The 21,644-nt window shown below is 36.0% G+C and overlaps 1 protein-coding gene across 2 annotated transcripts in view; it reads left to right on the top strand.

Moving 5' to 3' along the window:
• The window catches only part of ELP4 (elongator acetyltransferase complex subunit 4), a 257,476-nt gene that overhangs the window by 83,582 nt on the left and 152,250 nt on the right, over positions 1–21,644 (top strand). For both annotated transcript variants that reach the window (XM_027562744.1, XM_027562743.1), the window contains exon 6: positions 17,900–17,984. In XM_027562744.1, coding sequence (XP_027418545.1) covers positions 17,900–17,984 — 85 coding nt within the window. The remainder of the gene's footprint in view (positions 1–17,899; positions 17,985–21,644) is intronic.

Below are 21,644 nucleotides of genomic sequence, written 5' to 3'. Positions count from 1 at the left end.
TGGGAAAGACTGAAGGCAAGAGGAGAAGGGAGAGGATGAGATGGTTGGATGGCATTACCAGTTCAATGGACATGAATTTGAGCAAGCTCCAGGAGATGGTGAAGGACAGGGAAGCCTGTGTGCTGCAGTCCATGGGGTTGCAGAGAGTCAGACATGACTGAGCGACAGAACAATAAAGAAATACTTAATTTTAATTCATACTGCTTGCAGTTGAATCAAGGGAAGGTTTTCACAGAATAGGTTGTTGCTTCACAGAATAGGTTGTTCTCTTTTACACTGTAAAACCATTATTTTCAAAACGAAATGAGTTATTAAATGTTGATGTATGATTTAAAAATCTAGAGTCTCTTTCCCAGAAATATTGCCTGAGAGTTTAGTGAAGACTATTCCATTTATTTGATTTTATTGATTATACTAGTTTCTAATTTTTGTCATTCACTGAACCAGACATACATATACACATACTTGGGAAATAGAGTAAAATAGTGTCTCCATGATTTCTCAAAAAGTAAATCATAAAACCCAGATTCAAAGTTGGTTCTTTCTGATTTAAAAATCTCTGTTAGCAGTAATGCTATTCTGTCTCCATTCATGGAGTGCTTAGGGAATTGAAAAATGTACATTAATTATGATGTAAATACATGAAAAAAGATATAGTGTTACTTTTGTAATTAAAAAAAATTAAAGATGAAACCTTTTAAGCCAGAAAATACAAAGTGGTTTTTATTCACTTAGCAACTAAAGTGGTGGGAAATTAACATTTGTCAATTAACCTGATCAATATCAGGTAATATTCCAGGCATTAGACCATGGGCTATCTCATTTATCCTCCAAACAACCCTACAAGAGAAGCAGTATTATCTGCACTTTGTAGGAAACTTGAGGTCAAAGACACTGAACAGCTTTACTACTGTTTAAGTCTGTGAGTGAGTAAAGCTGACACCAAACCCAAGTATCCAAAACCCCCTGCTCTCTTTTCTTTACCAGGCTGTCTCCATTTACTGCTGCAGTAAATGTATAACCCAACAAGAAGCTGGGCACCAGAAAAATTATACCTTGATTAGATATGGGGATGTAGTTTTTTAAATATATTTTAAGAATATTTTTGAGAACTAACAGTTTTACATGGAACAGGAAAATTTATAGATTTTAATTATCAAGGCAGTATTTCATTTCATAGTAGTTAACTGATAATTCATTTATTTCATATTAAACTTAAATGCTTAATTAAATGTAATTAAACTTTAAACATGTAATTAAATTAATTTTGAAAATGGGTACTTTACCATGTGAGATTTATTTTATGAAAAGCATGTGCTCATTTCACTAAAATGAACTTTACTGGTTCATTTATAAAACAATAAAGCTAAGCCTTACACTTGTCCATACTTTTCCTATAATTAAGACTAGAGGATATGGCTGTGTCTATCATGTATGAGGATATAATGTATAATTTTATAATTTCTAAAGGCGCTGTTGAAACCTATAAAGTTTTTTCTTTACAGTAAGAAGAACTGAAGGCCATTTGAAATCTATAATAACTAAAATTACTGGTATATTTGCCAATGGAAAATGTTCATACCTACAGTTTAAACTTTCAAAATAAAGCCTGGTTGTAGAATCTTGAAATGTATTACAATAATATTGCCTAGATAATTTTGTTTTGGTATTTTACTGTTATAAATCTGGTCACCTCAAACATAAAACAATAGAAAAACTGATTTTGAGAATAATTCTAAAACAGTTTACAATTTGTTTTTTTTAATTTGATGTTGTTTTGAGGTAAGCTTTGCTAATAGGTATGTCCAAGCACAGTTCTTTTTCTCTACTAGAAAGATATTGTAATTATTATTTATTCATGAATCTACTAACATACTGCTTAACCTACTATTCTAGACTGAATGTTAGTATTCATCCCATCCACCTCCCCTGCCAAATGCAATGTTGAAACCCTAATCCCCAAAATTTGGAGATAGGGCATTTGGGAGTTAGTTAGATGAGACCTAGGTTTGATCCCTGGGTTGGCAAGATCCCCTGGAGAAGGGAAAGGTGACCCATTCCAGTATTCTGGCCTGGAGAATTTCATGGACTGTATAGTCCATGAGGTCGCAAAGAATCAGACATAACTGAGCGACTTTCACTCACTTAGATGATGTCTTGAGGGTGGGGCCCTCGTGTGATAGGATGGTGACCTTAAAAAAGAAAGAGAGACACTGAGTTCTCCACTCTCTCCTTGAGTAAACACCCAGGAAAAGCCATGTGAGCTCACAGCGAGAAGGTGACCATCTGCAACCCAACACTAACCCTGATTCTCACCAGACACCAACCCTGCTGGCACCATGATCTTGGACTTCTAGTCTCCAGAACAGCAATAAAATTAATTCCTGTTGTTTAAGCCACCCAATATTTTGTTCTAGTACCCCAAGCCAACTAATTTACACACTATATTGTAAAGTGGTACTTTTTAAATTATAAATATATTGAGTCTTTAATACTGAGTTTACATACAGTTGGTAGTAAATAATTGATTTTGTTTTCCTGTGTTTTTTTTTTTGAAATTCAAGATTTTACTTTTACATATCTATGCTAACAGTAGCTGCTGCTGCTGCTGCTAAGTCGCTTCAGTTGTGTCTGACTCTGTGTGACCCCATAGATTGCAGCCCACCAGGCTCTGCCATCCCTGGGATTCTCCAGGCAAGAACACTGGAGTGGGTCGCCATTTCCTTCTCCAATGCATGAAAGTGAAGTCACTCAGTCGAGTGTGACTCTTCATGACCCCATGGACTGCAGCCTACCAGGCTCTTCCATCCATGGGATTTTCCAGTCAAGAGTACTGGAGTGGGGTGCCATTGCCTTCTCCAACAATAGCTAGTAGTAACTAAAAGTTTTGTATTAACTAGAATGAACTAAATTCTAAGAGAACTAGTTATCTTTCTGGGAGAATTTCTAGGAGAAAAACAGTGGAAAGTGGATAGGAATACTATTTACAATTTTAGCAGTCATTTCATTTTTCTTATCCTGCAAAGTCTCTTTACCATAGTAAGTGAAACTTCTAGATAAACCTCTGTAGTATTTTCATAGACAAATCATAGCTGTGTGTTCCCCATATGTTCCTGCTGCTGCTGCTGCTAAGTCGCTTCAGTCATGTCCGACTCTGTGCGACCCCATAGACGGCAACCCAGCAGGCTCCACTGTCCCTGGGATTCTCCAGGCAGGAACACTGGAATGGGTTGCCATTTCCTTCTCCAATGCAGGAAAGTGAAAACTGAAAGGGAAGTCTCTCAGTCGTGTCCGACTCTTTGCGACCCCATGGGCTGCAGCCCACCAGGCTCCTCCATCCATGGGATTTTCCAGGCAAGAGTGCTGGAGTGGGGTGCCATTGCCTTCTCTGCCATATGTTCCTACTAATATTCCTTTGTTTGCACTTTTGTCAAAACACTAATTTCATTACACTTAATTATTTGTTTTGTCTACATTCTTATGTTCCCACTAGGCTTTGGAAATCCTTGAGGAAAAGTTATAATTTTTTTTCATCTATTTATTGTCTGAATCTAGGACACAAGTATTAAGTTGATAGTCAATGAATTAGTGAATCAAAGCATAAAATATAGTTATAACTCAGATTAACTGTAGTCCTGTTCTTAGCACAGAGATTTAGTGGGATGAAACCAATAGCTGAAACATAGCCATGTAAGAGTATATTTTATTTCAAAAATACAGATTTTTTTCTTAGATTGAGAAGCAGAGAACCATAGTATATTTAGAAGTTATAAGTAGAAAATTTACTCACGAAAAAGGAATTTTGGAAGAGAGCTTCTAGGTGAGATTAAAGGTGCATAACAGAATCATAAAGTTACAGAATTAGACTATAAACTACTCTATTCGAAGGATATATAATAAATGATATAATGATATAAATCTCGGAGCTAAAGAAAATCAAAGATATAAGTGTGAGGAGGAATTTTATCTACCTGTTTATCTGCTGGTGATATAATTAAAGTAAAAAGGTGTTATCTGAAACTGTAGAGAGAGAACTATTATCCTGAACCTCATTTTGACCAATGAAGAGAAATGACTTGCTTATATGTTTACCGTTCTTTCTTCTTTCTGTTCTTCAAGGGGGCCTTTGGATTCATGGAATTTAATTGATCATTCTAGCATTCTAGCATGCTATTTTCATTGGTTGTTTTGGTATCTTCCACCTTATTCCCACATTCCTAATCCCAGTCATCTTGCCCATAGATGTACTCTCTCTTAGTTATGTATTTTATGTATATTCTTTCATATTTCTAGTCTTCCTTCAATAAAGCAGTTGTTGACCCTTGTCTCCCTTGTCTCTTTCCAACAATTGTCTCTCTCCAATTGTTGACCCTTTCTCTGTCCCACTCCCTATATTCAATCTATCGGTAAATCCTGTCAACTATATCTTCAGTATATCCAGATCCTGATCACTTCTTGCATCCCTTACCTCCACCATGCTAAACCTAAGTCACCCATATTTCTTGCCAGGACTCTTGGCATAGCCTCCTAATTAATCTTTCTCCCTGCTTTTTGGTGGCTCCTATTTTTGTGTCCAAAGCAGCCCTCATGAACTTTTTTACATAGTACTGTCCAATAGCACTTTCTTCAAGGATGGAAATTTTCTATGCCTGTACTGTCCAGAATAGCAGCCACAAGCCACATGCAACTAATAATGAGTATTTTCAATATGACATTGAAATTTTTGTTTTATTAGTTCAAGTGTAAGTAGCTATGTGTGACTTCAGTTCAGTTGCTCAGTTATCTCCAACTCTTTGCAACCTCATGGACTACAGCATGACAGCCTTCCCTGTCCATCACCAACTCCTGGAGTTTACTCAAACTCATGTCCATTGAGTCGGTGATGCCATCCAGCCATCTCATCCTCTGTCATCCCCTTCTCCTCCCACCTTCAATCTTTCCCAGCATCAGGGTCTTTTCAAATGAGTCAGTTTGTCCCATTAGATGGCCAAAGTATTAGAGTTTCATCTTCAGCATCAGTCCTTCCAATGAATATTCAGGACTGATTTCCTTTAGGATGGACTGGCTGGATCTCCTTGCTGTCCAAGAAACTCTCGAGAGTCTTCTCCAACACCACAGTTCAAAAGCATCAATTCTTAGGCACTCAGTTTTCTTTATAGTCCAACTCTCACATCCATACATGACTATTGGAAAAAACACAGCTTTGACTAGATGGACCTTTGTTGGCAAAATAATGTCTCTGCTTTTTAATATGCTGTCTAGATTGGTTATAACTTTCCTTCCAAGGAGCAGTTGCCTTTTAATTTCATGGCTGTAGTCACCATCTGCAGTGATTTTGGAGCTCAGGAAAATAAAGTCTGTCACTGTTTCCATTGTTTCCCCATCTATTTGCCATGAAGTGATGGGACCAGATGCCATGATCTTAGTTTTCTGAATGCTGAGTTTTAAGCCAACTTGTTCACTCTCCTCTTTCACTTTCATCAAGAGGCTCTTTAGTTCTTCTCTTTCTGCCATAAGTGTGGTGTCATCTGCATATCTGAGGTTACTGATATTTCTTTTGGCAATCTTGATTCTAGCTATGTTTCATCCAGTCCAGCATTTCTCATGATGTATTTTGCATATAAGTTAAATAAGCAGGATGACAGTACACCTTGACGTACACCTTTCCCAATTTGGAACCAGTCTGTTGTTCCATGTCCAGTTCTAACTGTTGCTTCTTGACTTGCATACAGATTTCTGAGGAGGCAGGTCAGTTGGCCTGGTATCCCCATCTCTTGAAGAATTTTCCACAGTTTGTTGTGATCCACACAGTCAAAGGCTTTGGCATAGTCAATAAAGCAAAAGTAGATGTTTTTCTGGAACTCTCTTGCTTTTTCAATGATCCAACAGATGTTAGCAATTTGTTTTCTGATTCCTCTGCCTTTTCCAAATCCAGCTTGAACATCTGGAAGTTCACGGTTCACATACTGTTGAAGCCTGGCTTGAAGAATTTTGAGCATTACGTTGCTAGCATGTGAGATGAGTGCAATTGTGCTATAGTTTGAACATTCTTTGGCTTTGCCTTTCTTTGGGATTGGAATGAAAACTGACCTTTTGCAGTCCTGTGGCGACTGCTGAGTTTTCCAAATTTGCTGGCATGTTGAGTGCAGCACTTTCACAGCATCATCTTTTAGGATTTGAAATTGCTCAACAAATTCCATCACCTCCACTAGGTTTGTTCATAATGATGCTTCCCAAGGCCAACTTGATTTCTCATTCCATGTGTGACAAGTACTGTCTTATTAGACAGTACAGTTTCACAGCATTCAGATCAGATCAGATCAGTCGCTCAGTCGTGTCCGACTCTCTGCGACCCCATGAATCGCAGCACGCCAGGCCTCCCTGTCCATCACCAACTCCCGGAGTTCACTGAGACTCACGTCCATCGAGTCAGTAATGCCATCCAGCCATCTCATCCTCTGTCATCTCCTTCTCCTCCTGCCCCCAATCCCTCCCAGCATCAGGGTCTTTTCCAAAGAATCAACTCTTCGCATGAGGTGGCCAAAATACTGGAGTTTCAGCTTTAGCATCATTCCTTCCAAAGAAATCCCAGGGCTGACCTCCTTCAGAATGGACTGGTTGGATCTCCTTTCACTCCAAGGGACTCTCAAGAGTCTTCTCCAACATCACAGTTCAAAAGCATCAATTCTTCGGCACTCAGCCTTCTTCACAGTCCAACTCTCACATCCATACATGACCACAGGAAAAACCATAGCCTTGACTAGATGGACCTTTGTTGGCAAAGTAATGTCTCTGCTTTTGAATATGCTATCTAGGTTGGTCATAACTTTCCTTCCAAGGAGTAAGCGTCTTTTAATTTCACGGCTGCAGTCACCATCTGTAGTTGATTTTGGAGCCCAGAAAAATAAAGTCTGACACTGTTTCCACTGTTTCCCCATCTATTTCCCATGAAGTGGTGGGACCGGATGCCATGATCTTCATTTTCTGAATGTTGAGCTTTAAGCCAACTTTTTCTCTTATCAGTCCTCTGGCTCAAACCTTTAATGACATCCCATCTCGCCCAGAATAAAAAACCTATATGCAAACAGAGATCCACAAGGTCTACATGTCCTTACCTAATCTGGTTCCTTGCTGCCTCTCTGATCTCTGATATCATTGTGGTTGTGGAAAGAGTAAAGGGAATATCAAGGATGCTTTTAGACATGAGAACTAGGATAGTGCCATTTACAGGTGTAAGTAAGCATAACCATATATCTAACAATATTTATTGAACACCTTCTCTGGCGTGAATACCTTGTATGCTCCTGAGTACCTTTTATGAGTGTAGAATCATGTTAAGCACTAGGTTTATTGTAGTAAACTGTTATCCTTGACCATTTATAGCATAAGAAAGCATAATTAAAAAAATTTTTTTTTAGAATCAGTTCAGTTTAGTTCAGTCACTCAGTTGTGTCCGACTCTTTGTGACCCCATGAATCTCAGCAGCATGCCATGCCTGCCTGTCCATCACCATCTCCCAGAGTTCACTCAAAGTCACATCCATCGAGTCGGTGATGCCATCCAGCCATCTCATCTTCTGTCGTCCCCTTCTCCTCCTACCCCCAATCCCTCCCAGCGTCAGAGTCTTTTCCAATGAGTCAACTCTTCGCATGAGGTGGCCAAAGTACTGGAGTTTGAGCTTTAGCATCATTCCTTCCAAAGAAATCCCAGGGCTGATCTCCTTCAGAATGGACTGGTTGCATCTCCTTGCAGTCCAAGGGACTCTCAAGAGTCTTCTCCAACACCACAGTTCAAAAGCATCAATTCTTCAGCACTCAGCTTTCTTCACAGTCCAACTCTCACATCCATACATGACCACTGGAAAAACCATAGCCTTGACTAGACGGACCTTTGTTGGCAAAGTAATGTCTCTGCTTTTCAATATGCTATCCACGTTGGTCATAACTTTCCTTCCAGGGAGTAAGCATCTTTTAATTTCATGGCTGCAGTCACCATCTGCGGTGATTTTGGAGCCCCAAAAGATAAAGTCTGAGACTGTTTCCACTGTTTGCCCATCTATTTCCCATGAAGTGATGGGACCGGATGCCATGATCTTCGTTTTCTGAATGTTGAGCTTTAAGCCAACTTTTTCACTCTCCTCTTTCACTTTCATCAAGAGGCTTTTGAGTTCCTCTTCACTTTCTGCCATAAGGGTGGTGTCATCTGCATAGCTGAGGTTATTGATATTTCTCCCAGCAATCTTGATTCCAGCTTATGCTTCTTCCAGTCCAGCGTTTCTCATGATGTACTCTGCATATAAGTTAAATAAGCAGGGTGAAAATTAGAATAAGAAAGTACAATTTAAAAAAAATTATTAAAATAAGAAGGGACTTCACTGGTGGTCCAGTGATTAAGACCGCACTTCCAGCACAAGGGGGCACAGGTTCAGTCACTGGTCGGGGAACTAAGATCACACATGCCGTGGGGCACAGCCAAAAAGAAACAAGTAAACAGATAAAGATCTCGTTATGAATTGTGATAAGTAGTATAAAGACAAAGAACACTCTCCATACACTGAGGGGGGGAGGGAATAAACTTTATGTTGTTTTAGGTTGAGGCCTTTCTAAAGACCTAAACCTGAGACTTGAAAAAAAATCATAAGAAGAAAAAAGTGGTCTTACAGAGAGCACTAAGCCAAGAAGTTTTCTTGGCTTAGGGAACAGCAGGTGTACTAGGAAAGGAAAGTAACTGGTGTTTTCAAGTACCTGAAAAGCCTAGTTGTTGAAATAGAGTGAGTGATAACAAGTGTTACAAAGATGAGTTCTGACAAATAGGGTTGATGAGTTCAGAGAAGTAGGCAGGTGTCGTACCATGCTTTAAAAATTTATTCATGAAGGGATATAGGTAGAAGCAGTTTCTACCTATATTCCCTGGGCTTCCCATGGGGCATATATATATAGGGCTTCCCAGGTGGCTTGACAGTAAAGACTCTGCCTGCTAAAGCAAGAGACATGGGTTCGATCCCTGGGTCAGGAAGATCCCCTGGAGAAGGACTGCAGCCCACTCCAGTATTCTTGCCTGGAAAATCCCATGGCCAGAGGAGCCTGATGGACTGTAGTCCATAGGGCTGCAAAGAGTCAGACACAACTTAGTGACTAAACAGCAACAGCAGTCCTGTTTATATAAAACTTTATATAGCTTTTCCGAAATTCTTTTCTAACAAAAACTCAGTACACATTAACTTAGGTTCTTAAATGTACTTAGTGATATTTGGTAGAAAAAACTCATGAAAGTCTGGAAGCTAAATGCTCGTCTTACACTATGAGATTCAGTATGTATATACATCAGTATTGGAAAGGTTATGAGTGAAATGCCAGAATTAAATAAATAGTCATAATAACTCTGTTTATGTTTGTTTATTGGTAAAATACTCTTCAGAATCAAACATTTTTATCATCATGCTTCCTAACATCCCACAGTAATTTTTCTCAGTAAAGTAAGAGGGATTGATATAGAGCAGTATCTGAAAGAACATTCGTCAAATTGTTAACAATGTTTACCTTTGAGTGGTGGATTTTGGGGGTTTTTTTTCCCTATCCCTTCTATGGTTTATATGTTTGAATTTTTATGATGAAAACATTTTTTTCATAAAGGAAAGGGATTTCAAATAAGTGTGTAAAGTCTAACCCTTTGGGGTTAATATAATGAAATCTTTATATCTCATATCAAACTATATTTCCAAAGAGTTAAAGATTTAAATACAATAAATTAAATTATAAAAGTAATAGAAGAAAATTAAAGAGAGTGTTCCCTAGTGGCTCAGAGGATAAAGCATCTGCCTGCCATCTGGGAGACCCGGGTTCAATCCCTGGGTTGGGAAGATCCCCTGGAGAAGGAAATGGCAACCCACTCCAGTATTCTTTCCTGGAGAATCCCATGGACAAAGGAGCCTGGTGGGCTACAGTCCACAGGGTTGCAAAGAGTCAGACACGACTGAGTGAGTTCACGAGTTCACTAAAAAGAATGTTTAAAATCTTGGAGTGGGGAAATAGCAAACAGTATATCTAGTGATTCTCTTTGGAGGAATCAGAACTCTTTGGAGAAATCTTTGATTCAAAGGAAAGAAAACAATAAATCTGTAACATTTTTTTATTCTTAGATGTGCTTGAAGAATGATGAGGGCATGTCAAAAAGATAAGAAGCCAGCTCAAAAGAACTCCCACTGGCCAAAGAAAAGACAATTTAAGCATCAAAATAAATAAATATAGTAATGGATTGTAACCCATTTAATAAAACAGGGAGTCATGAATATTTATAGACAAAAATGAACAAATAAATACATTATTAACAAACAAGATATTTACATACCCTCAAAGTACCTTGCCACAAAATACTGATGACTAAGAAGGGGACAATATAATTTTATGGTGGAGAAGCCTGGTATACATCACCTTAATCAAATTAAGATCACCAGTAATGGGGCAAATTGAAGTTATGTATCCCCTGATAGCATGAAACAAAAAGAACTCAGCAATACTTCTGTGATATTCCTACCAGGTATTCATAATGTAAACATACCCATGAGGAAACATCAGACAAACCCAAGTTGGGAACATTCTACCAAATGGCTGGCCTGGAATCCTTAAGTGTCAAGATTATAAAAGTCAAGAAAAACGTGAGGAATTTGCAGGTTAAAGGAGGCTGAAGAGACAATTTAGATGTAACGCATGATTCTGAATTCAATCCTTTTGCGATGAAGGATGGTACTAGCACAGGTGGCAAAACTTGAATGGGATTGAAGATTTGGTGGTAGTATCCAATTTCCTAATTATATCAATATCCTAAGTCAGATGGCTATATTATTGTTATATAGGGGAATGTTTTTGTTTGTAGGAATCATACCCCAAGAAGTGATGAGTCATCATGTCAGCAACTTATTCTCCAGTGAAATAGAGAATAAAGATTTTTGTTTTATGTATACAACTTTTCTATAAATTTGAGATTGTTTCAGAATTTTTAAAAGTAAAAATATATGTATATATAGATATATATACTTATACATATTTAGTAAATTAAAGCCATTTTTAAATTAGTAAGAACAAGTTGAGTGCCCTAATACAAAATGGGCAGAAGAAATCAAGAGGCTGTTCTCAAAAAAGATACAGAAATAGCTAAAATAAGGCTAACTAGTAATCAAAGAAATATAAGCAAAAACCAAAGAAATACCAATTTTTCAGCTATTAAATATTTAAAATGATAATGTGTTAAAGATAGTGTAGAGAAACAAATGTCACTCATCTTAATTGTACAAGTGTGCATTGTTAAAACAGTTCTAGGAAAGTGTGTCAAAAGTGAGAGTGTACGTTACCATTGTTGCCATCATCCCATTTATAGGAATCAGTAAAATTACTTCTTCTTTGGGAAAAAAATAAAACTACTTCAGCTAATTTTTCAATCTGGACAATCAGCTCTCTTTTCCCTATCCCATTCTTTCCTTTGAGAAAAACACATTTGGAGTTCAATTTCTCCTGATATATAGACTATTAAAAGACTTAACAAGTGAAAACACTTACTAAGATTGTTTACAAAAAAATACATGCACCTCAATCTACATAGTGAAATTATTTCCAATAACCAAGATATGAAAGCAAGCTAAGTGTCCATTAACAGAAAAGTGGATAAAGAAGATATGATATACATATACAATGAAATATTACTTAGTCATTGAAAAATGGAATTTTGCCATTTGCAACATCATGGATGGACCTGGAGAGTATTATGCCTAGTGAAATAAGTCAGAGAAAGACAAATACTATGTTATCACTTATGCATGGGATCTAAAAAATAAAATGAATGAATAAAGCAAAGCAGCAACAGACTCTCAGGTATAGAGCACAAACTAGTGGTTACCGGTTGGGAGAGGGAAGGGAGGAGGGGCAGGATAAGGATAGGGGATTAAAAAGTACAAACTACTATGTATAAAATAAATAAACTATGCAGAAACCCCATACAAGCATTTGAGTTTACTGAGACCACTGTACTGTTGGCTACCATCTCTCACCTGCCTTGATAAACTCTTTCAGCTAATTAACCATCTTGATCCATGGTCAGCTTTAATCTTCACTTCCTTGCCCTTCTCTTGCTTTGTCTCACTTTCTCAGCAAAACTACTATTCTAGTTAAATGGTACTCTGACTGAAAAGACAGAAAGTGGTGGTTGTAGGGAGAAGAGTATATGAACTGAGATTATACAAGGATAGCAGTTATTGATGATGACAAGATCTAGGGTATGACCATGGAAATGGGTATTAGAGGTTGAATGGAGACAAGATTGTTGGAAGAGAGATGGTCAAGAAACTGAAAGGCCAGGGTGTTTGAAAGATGAGTAATGACACAAAGTTGGAGAGATGACAGCAGAAAAGATGGGTAGTAGGAGACATAATCCAGTGACTTTTTTATATCAATAATTAGTGCAGATCAGACTAATTGAACTGAATTATTTTTCGTGAAGGATCATAACCATTCTCAGCAGTGCCCCTGTCAGTCAGTGGGTTGTTTCAAGATGCATACAGTTCTTCTATCTTCATGATCTTAGTACTTTCCCAGCTGTGGTCCAGAGGTCTGTGCTGGCCACAGCCCACCTTTGTTCCCTTAACACATTCCTGGTCTCTTTATGTTCTCTTAATTGAGTATCCATGGTGAAGAGAATCAAACTCAATGTCCTTAGGCAAAAAGCATCAGAAAAGAAAAATCAATAAATGACATCCTTCAGTGTAATAATAATGGAATTTTTAACTTGAAAATTACTTGTGAGTAGACTTCACAGTCTTTATAGCCACATGCAAATTGTATGCTAATATAACTTTAGCTCAGCAAACTGTTTTACACAGTTAGTTGAAACATTTGATATTGTGCCTACAGCCTTACAAGTATGTCTCACCTTTTGTCATAGATGAATACCTGAAATATATGTATAAATAGTTTTTTGGTAATACAAATTATATTTTCTCAGTGATTTGCATAATATCAAAAATGCTTCATCTTTAGTTTAAGTCAATCATAATTGATAGTTATAATAGTTTTTCTTCTTAAGAAGTAGTTAACATCAATATTTAAATGCACCAGAAGTTCTTTTAAAAAGCTAACAGTGAATCATTTTAATGAGGAAAGTCATTCTTAAAATAGAAAAGAAAATTAATCCTTGAATCATGTAATTTTAAGTTAGAATGGACAACAGAGATTATCTAGTATGCTCCTTTGGTTTACAGATGAGAAAATTTCAAAGTTCAGAACAGAAAATTTAAAGAATTGGCCTCAAATCACGTATTCTGCTCCAGTTGCTGGTACAGATAGAACTAGAACCCAGATCTTGAGCACACTTTCCATTGTGCTATACTGGTACCTAGTTTCTATATTTGTAAATATGTGCTTTTCAATATTGAATTTTCTTTACAAACCATCAGATCAGATCAGTCGCTCAGTCATGTCCGACTCTTTGCAACCACATGAATCGCAGCACGCCAGGCCTCCCTGTCCATCACCAACTCCCGGAGTTCACTCAGACTCACGTCCATCGAGTCAGTGATGCCATCCAGCCATCTCATCCTCTGTCATCCCCTTCTCTTCCTGCCCCCAATCCCTCCCAGCAGCAGAGTCTTTTCCAATGAGTCAACTCTTCGCATGAGGTGGCCAAAGTACTGGAGTTTCAGCTTTAGCATCATTCCTTCCAAAGAAATCCCAGGGCTGATCTCCTTCAGAATGGACTGGTTGGATCTCCTTGCAGTCCATACACCGGGTTAATACAAGGCCTACCTATTGGTAAAGTCCTCACCAATGCAACTAAAAGAAAAGTACCTTCCTATGACAGGTGGCTCAGTGGTAAAGAATCTTCCTGCCATCGCAGGAGCTGCAGAAGACATGGGCTTGATCCCTGGGTCGGAAGATCCCCTGGAGAAGGAAATGGGAACCCATTCCAGTATTCTTGCCTGGAGAATCCAATGGAGCCTGGCATGCTATAGTCCATGGGGTCACAAGAAGTCAGACACAATTGAGTAGGCACACCCATATATATGACTGTATATCTGAATACTTTGACTGTGTTGAATTGAGCCATGTTCAAACCTCATCTGTATTTAGATCCAGAGACTTTTCATTGATTCTGGACCTCACTCTAGTTTAACCAAAAGAACTTGAAGTTTTAGAAAACTTGAATTTTAGGTGCCACTTCTGTTACTTAATTGTTGTACAGCCATGGTCAAATTACTTAGTCTCTAATGGGTCTTAATTTTCTCAACCATAAAATGGAGTTAATGGCTGTATTTGCCTCACAAAGTTACCATAATGATCAAATGATGTGACAGTGATGCAAAAGGTTTTTGAATATTTAATGTGCCAGATACTTTGCCAGTTGATATATCATATTTATTATCTAAGCGTTAACTTTCACTTATCAACTAGTTAATTTCACATATACTGATTTTATTTTGTAATGTTTTTTCACAGATAAAATCTTATCTCCTGTTACCTAAGCTTTTTTGTTGTTGATACATTTATTCTTTGATCACATTAAGACCTCTGTAGTATTCCTTTGTTCGTTGTTTGATAAGGTAATTATGTATTATTTATTGTCTGATTACCAGATTTATTTTCTAGATATATATCTGATTTTTTTACAGTAGTATTTTTTATCCTTCTCAATTAGATTAAATGACAAAATTACCTTTCTCAGGAAAACTAATGCCATTTCTTGATATAAATTACAGTTCTCTGATGCAAATATCCTTTGGACCTATTGCTGAAAATTGGGGGAGGATGGACATTGATAAGGCATGAAAGGCTCATGTTTTTTATCAACTTTTTAAAGATGTTAACTTGGGCATCAGCATATAGGTTTACATTGGGTAATTGGACCCCTTTTGTCCATATTTGTTTTATTAAGATAAAGAAATTCCTATCAGACAGCATGGTAATACCAGATACATAAACAATGCACCTGGACAATTTTTTAACTAAAGAAAATTTTAAATGCCCTATATTTTAAAGGTAAAGTTAAAATTCTAATTTTTAATAATTTTTGTACTGTTGTAGGACGGGGGAGCCTGGTGGGCTGCCGTCTATGGGGTCACACAGAGTCTGACATGACTGAAGCGACTTAGCAGCAGCAGCAGCGTAGTTTTAAAGACAAAGACATTGTAGAATTTCATGATAGGTAATTTTACTATGAAAGTTATCAAAAATTATGAAAATCAGGCAAAATAATATACGTGATTTGAAATGTGCTGCTTGTGGGATATGTTGTATATACCATGATAACTTACCTTTGTTAAATGTTTGGAAACAATAAGGAAGCCAGGGTCATATTTGTAACTGGATTTACTTCTTAACAACTGTTTTATGAGTTACTAGACTGCTGAACAAATAAAAAGGCAACATCCTCAAAATTTAAAAAGAGGTTTAATAAAAAAAATTTAGATGACACAAGATATTTATTTTCAGTAAAAAATGTATTACTATAAAATATTGTTGACAAGGACTTGTATCTCATGAAGATTAACAATACTTAGTATTTTAATGTTAATATTATATAAACTAGTTCAGTTTTATAAGTTCTAATCCCATGTATCTAAAAATGAATATCCTCAGTATACCTAAATGTATGATTTTTTTCCCATTGATCAAAGTGTTTATTTTCCTAGAAATCTTACTAGTTTGGAGAAATTTATTTTATTATAATCTTCTAATCACTGTTAGTGATTGGATTATGTATGTCAATGTGAAATAAGAAAAAAGACTAAGGCATACTTGGCTTTATGTCTTGTTTTTGTTCTCATACCAGAAGAACCACTGTCTCCAAACCATTGAAGATCTACTATAGTTATCTTATCAAGCTGTGAAAAGATGAAATGGATAAATGGTAGCAACTAAAATTAAAAAAGTAATTTATGTATGTGGTATTTAGTAATGGGCCTTTTAGACACCAAATTTACTACCAAATACTTGAAGCAGATTTTATTATCGAACAACTTAGGGCAGAGGGAAAAATACTTGAGAAACTTTTTGAATATATGAAATAATAATGGTCTTAGGTAGATTCATTATTGGTGGGTTAGGATACACTGGATATGTTTCTGATCCACCCTCCTTTAACCCATAGTGACTTTCGTCAAATGATTGGCTGGAATTCATTTCATAATAAAATCTTGGAGCAGATTGTAGCCGCTGAAGCTAATTGACCCAGATAGAAATTGAATCTGTTGTGTTCAAACAAAAACACTGTTTTAATAGTTGGACTCACTAGGACAAATATGTGTTAAGATGCAAAATAGTCACATCGTTGTCCTTGTGGAATATGATTATTTATAGACACATTTCCTCACTCTAATTTTGTTAGGGTAGAAAAATATCTCCTTCGTTTAATCCATTGTATTTTCATTGAAAATGGAGAAATAAGTGTATGAGAAATACTTGTATTGCCAAATCCTTCAATTGGAGTAATACTTGTTTTGCACAGAACACCATTGTCTTCTCTTGGTTTTCTTTTGTTGTTGTTATTAGAGATGTACTTTTAAACTGGGTGTGACTGTTCAATAAAATGTTTACAAAGATGTGCATATATTTTTGCTGAACCACTTATCATTAATTTTGTGCACATTTATTTAAATGGTTTGCTGCATTTCCTAGCTTCTTAAGAGTATTCTTTAATGTTACCTGAATGCTTCAAATTATATTTTCTTCTTTCCTATGGCGGGCACTTCTACTTATATGATCACTTTACTTAAGATCACAGTAAAGCAAATGCTTTTGTATTTTTAAGATCACCCACAGCTTCTACAGTATTAGGCACTTCAGTTTTTATGAAATTGCGATGTTCCAGAATTTCATCTGGAGAAGCAATGGCACCCCACTCCAGTACTCTTGCCTGGAAAATCCCATGGACGGAGGAGCCTGGTAGGCTGCAGTTCATGGGGTCGCTAAGAGTCAGACACAACTGAGCGACTTCACTTTCACTTTTCTCTTTCATGCACTGGAGAGGGAAGTGGCAACCCACTCCAGTGTTCTTGCCTGCAGAATCCCAGGGACTACGGAGCCTGGTGGGCTGCCATCTATGGGGTCGCACAGAGTCGGACACGACTGAAGTGACTTAGCATAGCATAGCATAGAATTTCATCATCATCTCATTTTATCAGACATAGCACACAAGTTGTCCATCATGAAGAATCTTAAATTCAGTTAGTATTTAAGCAGATTTTCTTAACTCTTATTAAATTTTTGTTATGTTTCATAGCACTTGTAAAATATTTTTAAATAGTAACATTAATGCTACTATTCATATAGGAAATAGTTTATCCTCTTAAATTTTTATATTTTCGTTGTCTTTTTAAAAACAAAAGTGGAGTTTATATCCACTTGTCTTCTTTGTCTTAAAACATTGTTTTTGAATTAGTATTATTTTTGCAATTTTGTTCTAAGAATATTAAAACTTTGATGGAAGATAAACTCAGGTGATCAGGATGTTGATTCAGGTGTACTTGGCATAGCAGTTCATTAACTATGTGTTAATTATCCATGATTACTCCTGAAAAGCTATAGTGGCTTCATCTTTTAGGTTGCTTCATTAAATCATTAATTTTCTTGGTGGTAACTAAGCCTGACATAAAATTAAGTCATCTCAGTCTCCACAGATTTTTATCTTCCCATGATGTCAAGAGCATTGAGTTAGTTAATATAGAGTAATGCAATTTATTCCATGCATATACTGACTTTTTATTTTAGAATTATTTATATTATTTTGGCTTATCTGATATTTAAGTATAATCTCATAAATGTGTATCTTTTAATTAATCATTTAATGTTGTAGCTTACAATTTGTATTTGCTGTGTAATAAGCCCATTTATGTATTTGAACCACTTCTTATCAACAGTTCTTTGACCCCTGGCTACATGAAGCTGCTACAGTTTATCCAGAACATTATTTATAAGGAAGGATTTGATGGATCCAATCCCCAGGTATTGAGAAACTTCAAAACCTTTTTATAATCATGTATGTAATGTTGTTTTTAAACTCTCTAGGGCTAGAACCAGAAGGGCTTAGAATAATCAACAGTGAGCAAGCTGTTTCTAAACACAGAGCATGTAAATAAGCAGAATACATGCAGCCTTAGTTTGACTATAAATGTGTGCTTTGAATTTTTGCTAAGTTCTCAGTGGATACACAGAAAATGTTCATATGCATTGTCAACATGAATTACTTTTAAATATGTATTTGTAGTGCCTGAAATTAATAAATAACATAGCTTGAAAATTACTGTTAAATTTGCAGGACTTGTATTTTTCTATCTTAATTTTTTACAGTTATGTCACTCAGGCCTTAATTTTGAATTACGAGGTTCAAGATTTTATTTATTATATTATGCTTTGAGTTGTCTCATTGCATAAAATATGCATTTTTTATTTGCTACATTAAAATATTTTATATCTTAACTATTTCTCTGTAGCTCTATTTTTTAAAATTTCCTCTGGATTCCTACCATTAAAAATGTTCCGGTTAGTTTAACTTGAACAAAATGAGGGAAATTTTATTTCTAGATATCATGCCTTTCACAATTCTTCCTCAGTGATTTTAATTGCTATTGCTGCTAAAAGATTTGCATTTCATTTATATTATTTTAGCAGAATTATTTCCAGAGCACCATTATTTTTGTTGAAGAAGACAAAAAAGCCACAAGTCTTATTTTTGGCATTATTAACCACACTTGCTCTTAATTCGTATCATAGATTTTTAAATATTCTTTAGCTTTATTGCTATATTTAACACATTGTCCATGGCAAAAGAAATACTTTTAGAATCTGTTTTGATCATCAGTTTAATAGCAGGTTGAAAACATTTATGTGTGTATGGTGAGGCACACATTCATTTATAGATGGTCTTTCATGAATGTTACAGTTTTTGTGACAGCCCTTGGTGTTTAGTACAGTTTTATTTTGGTCGTTGTTGCTCCATTTTTGGTCTAGCTAAGATTTATGGGCTCCATGTCTTCTCTTTGGTGACAGTGCCCGTCTGGAGAGGTAAATTGGTCCCTGACAGACACCTCTCCCCACGCGCTCTGGTAACTATGGAAACAGGCATGTCATAACAGTTCCTGTGGTACATTGTGCAGAGCTGCTGCTCTTGTAGGATGACACATCTTCTAAGAGCAGGAAATTTTATAGAATGCAAAAAAAGCAAAGGCAATAAATACCCTCATACTTAGATATATAAGTATGTACACACACACACATCCAAAAAACCCTTAAAAGTAAGCTATTATTAGGATGGAATGAAAAGCTTTTCTTACTTGTTTCTTTGAATATGAATTAACACCATTTTAAGTAAATGATATTTTATGAACATTAATAGACAACAAACTCTGTAACTTTCATAAAGATTAAACAGGGTTGAGAAATACATTTTTATGGTGAGTACCAGGAATGCTAAAAAATAATTTTAATTAAATATGCCAATAAGTTATTATAAATATATTTCCTGTTTTATTGGAACTAAAATATAGTTAGTGAATTTGTATATTTTTGAATTATGGATTACATCATTTGCTAAATTACCTGGTCTGTTTATCTGTCTCAGAAACTTTAGATGACTTCCAGAAGCCACAAAAATACATCTATCAGGCACTACTTCAAAAAATATTATTCCTGAGTCAAAATAATATCCTGACACTGAAGTAAATCCTACTTTTTAAAAGGATATTTTCATCTTACTTTCTCTGTCACAGCATTTTCAAATAAACTAGTTGGGAGTCAACAAATGGACTCTAAGAAGCAGAATATTATATACTACTGTATAATTAATACTGGTAGTAAGTAAAGTATTGTAGCTTATCTGTAAAGATATTTGGAGTGGGAACATTTACAAATTGCTGTCATAATTTTATTTTTCATTTTCAGATATCTAAGAAATAATACAACAAGTGAAATTTGAACATTGATTTTTACTTAGAGTATCAGATTAACTATTTTAGATCTTCTCAAAGGAATAAGTTTATTTATTGTTCAGCTGTCAGCAAAAGTTTATTTTTTTAATTTTATTATGCCTCACAGTATGCCCCATTATTATATGGTATAGCAAGGAATTATATGTTCCAAACAACACAGGAAATTTGTAACTCAGCCTTTGTTTTTACAATACTGTCATATTTTTAAAACTATAAATGTATTATCTCTGCTAAGTATTATGCTCAATTATGTTCTAATGTGCTATGTACCTGCTTCACTTTATCTATCACTCATTCATTCTCTGGCTTAATCTTTTCATTCTTCCTATACGTGTATATCAGTGTAACTGTCAAAGTCACTAAACTGTGGTTGTCCTGATCCTGCACCTGACAGCAATTTTGTTATAAACTTGTATAAACTTTGTGATACAACAGTAGTAGGTAATGATGACTGTGGGTTAAAATACCGCTGACCTTTCTGAAATGTTGACAGGGTACACAGTATGATGCTGCTCTCCTTTTACCATCAGATTTCATTCTAATATCTAGATTTTGTTTGGGAATTTTTTTTCCAGGTTGCTCATTCTTTTAGGTGTCTAACTTATGCTATAGATCATGAGATAGCAAGTTTGGGGATGAGAATATGAACCTTACTCTTGCCATTTTGTTTGAATTCTGAGTTTCTAAGTAATACAGAAAAATGAATAACCTGTTATATTTCACAGATACTTCACAGGAACTCATCAGAAAGTTATTTATACTTCTAACATATACTACATTATTTTATTCAATACAGAAACACAAAGAAAGCATTTTTTATGGACTGTTGAGGATCACAACCTAGGGTATCATATTGTCGTCATACCCTCAAGGCAAGCAGAAAGGAAACTGACCCAACAGCCTTGATATTGTCATTGTGCCGTAGGTCCTTGAAGTCAAAAAGTTTTTCTCAAATGTGCTTAGACTAAATTCTTCCGTTTTAAATTTCATTCTCATAGTTTTATACAGGCTGTTGTATCACTTTATATATTTGAGGAATTATATAGTCTCATAGGGGCTTCTGAGGTTGCTCAGTGGTAAAGAATCTGCCTGCCAGTGTAGGAGACACGAGAGACTTGGATTCGAACCCTGGGTTGGGACGATCCCCTGGAGGAGGAAATGGCCTCCCACTCCTGTATTTTTGCCTGGAGAATCCCAAGACAGAGGAGGCTGGTAGGCTACAGTCCATGGGGTCGCAAAGAGTCAGACAGAGCTAAGCACACACGCAGGCATGCATAGGCTCATAGAGCAATCTTCTGTTCTATCCTTTTTTTTTTTAGAGATGAGAAAACTAGGACCTAAGTAACGTAAGTGTTTTGTCCAAAATCATGCATAGCTATACAGTGCATATTTAAAAGCCTCTGTTTTACCTATCTTACTAACTACTGTCTTCTTAGGTTTTCCTCTTGTAACATTTCAATGTTTTATTCATTTTCCCTACTTGCTTTTATCAATAAATCATCCTTGAAAAGGAATACACAAAATCACTTTCATAAATTTTATTAGTGGCATTTTATAGCAATAGCATGTTTAGGATCTTGTTTCATCAGAAATCGGTTCTAAAGAGGCATGTTCCAAATCTTTGCTTTAGAAAAATAAATCTTATTTTTCCTGTTAGAATTGTAATGATTTTCCAGTT

Source organism: Bos indicus x Bos taurus, chromosome 15 (assembly GCF_003369695.1).
Source record: "Bos indicus x Bos taurus breed Angus x Brahman F1 hybrid chromosome 15, Bos_hybrid_MaternalHap_v2.0, whole genome shotgun sequence".
Classification (NCBI taxonomy): domain Eukaryota; kingdom Metazoa; phylum Chordata; class Mammalia; order Artiodactyla; family Bovidae; genus Bos; species Bos indicus x Bos taurus.
The sequence above is the reverse complement of the archived record's forward strand: the minus strand, read 5'-3'. Positions and strand labels throughout refer to the sequence as shown.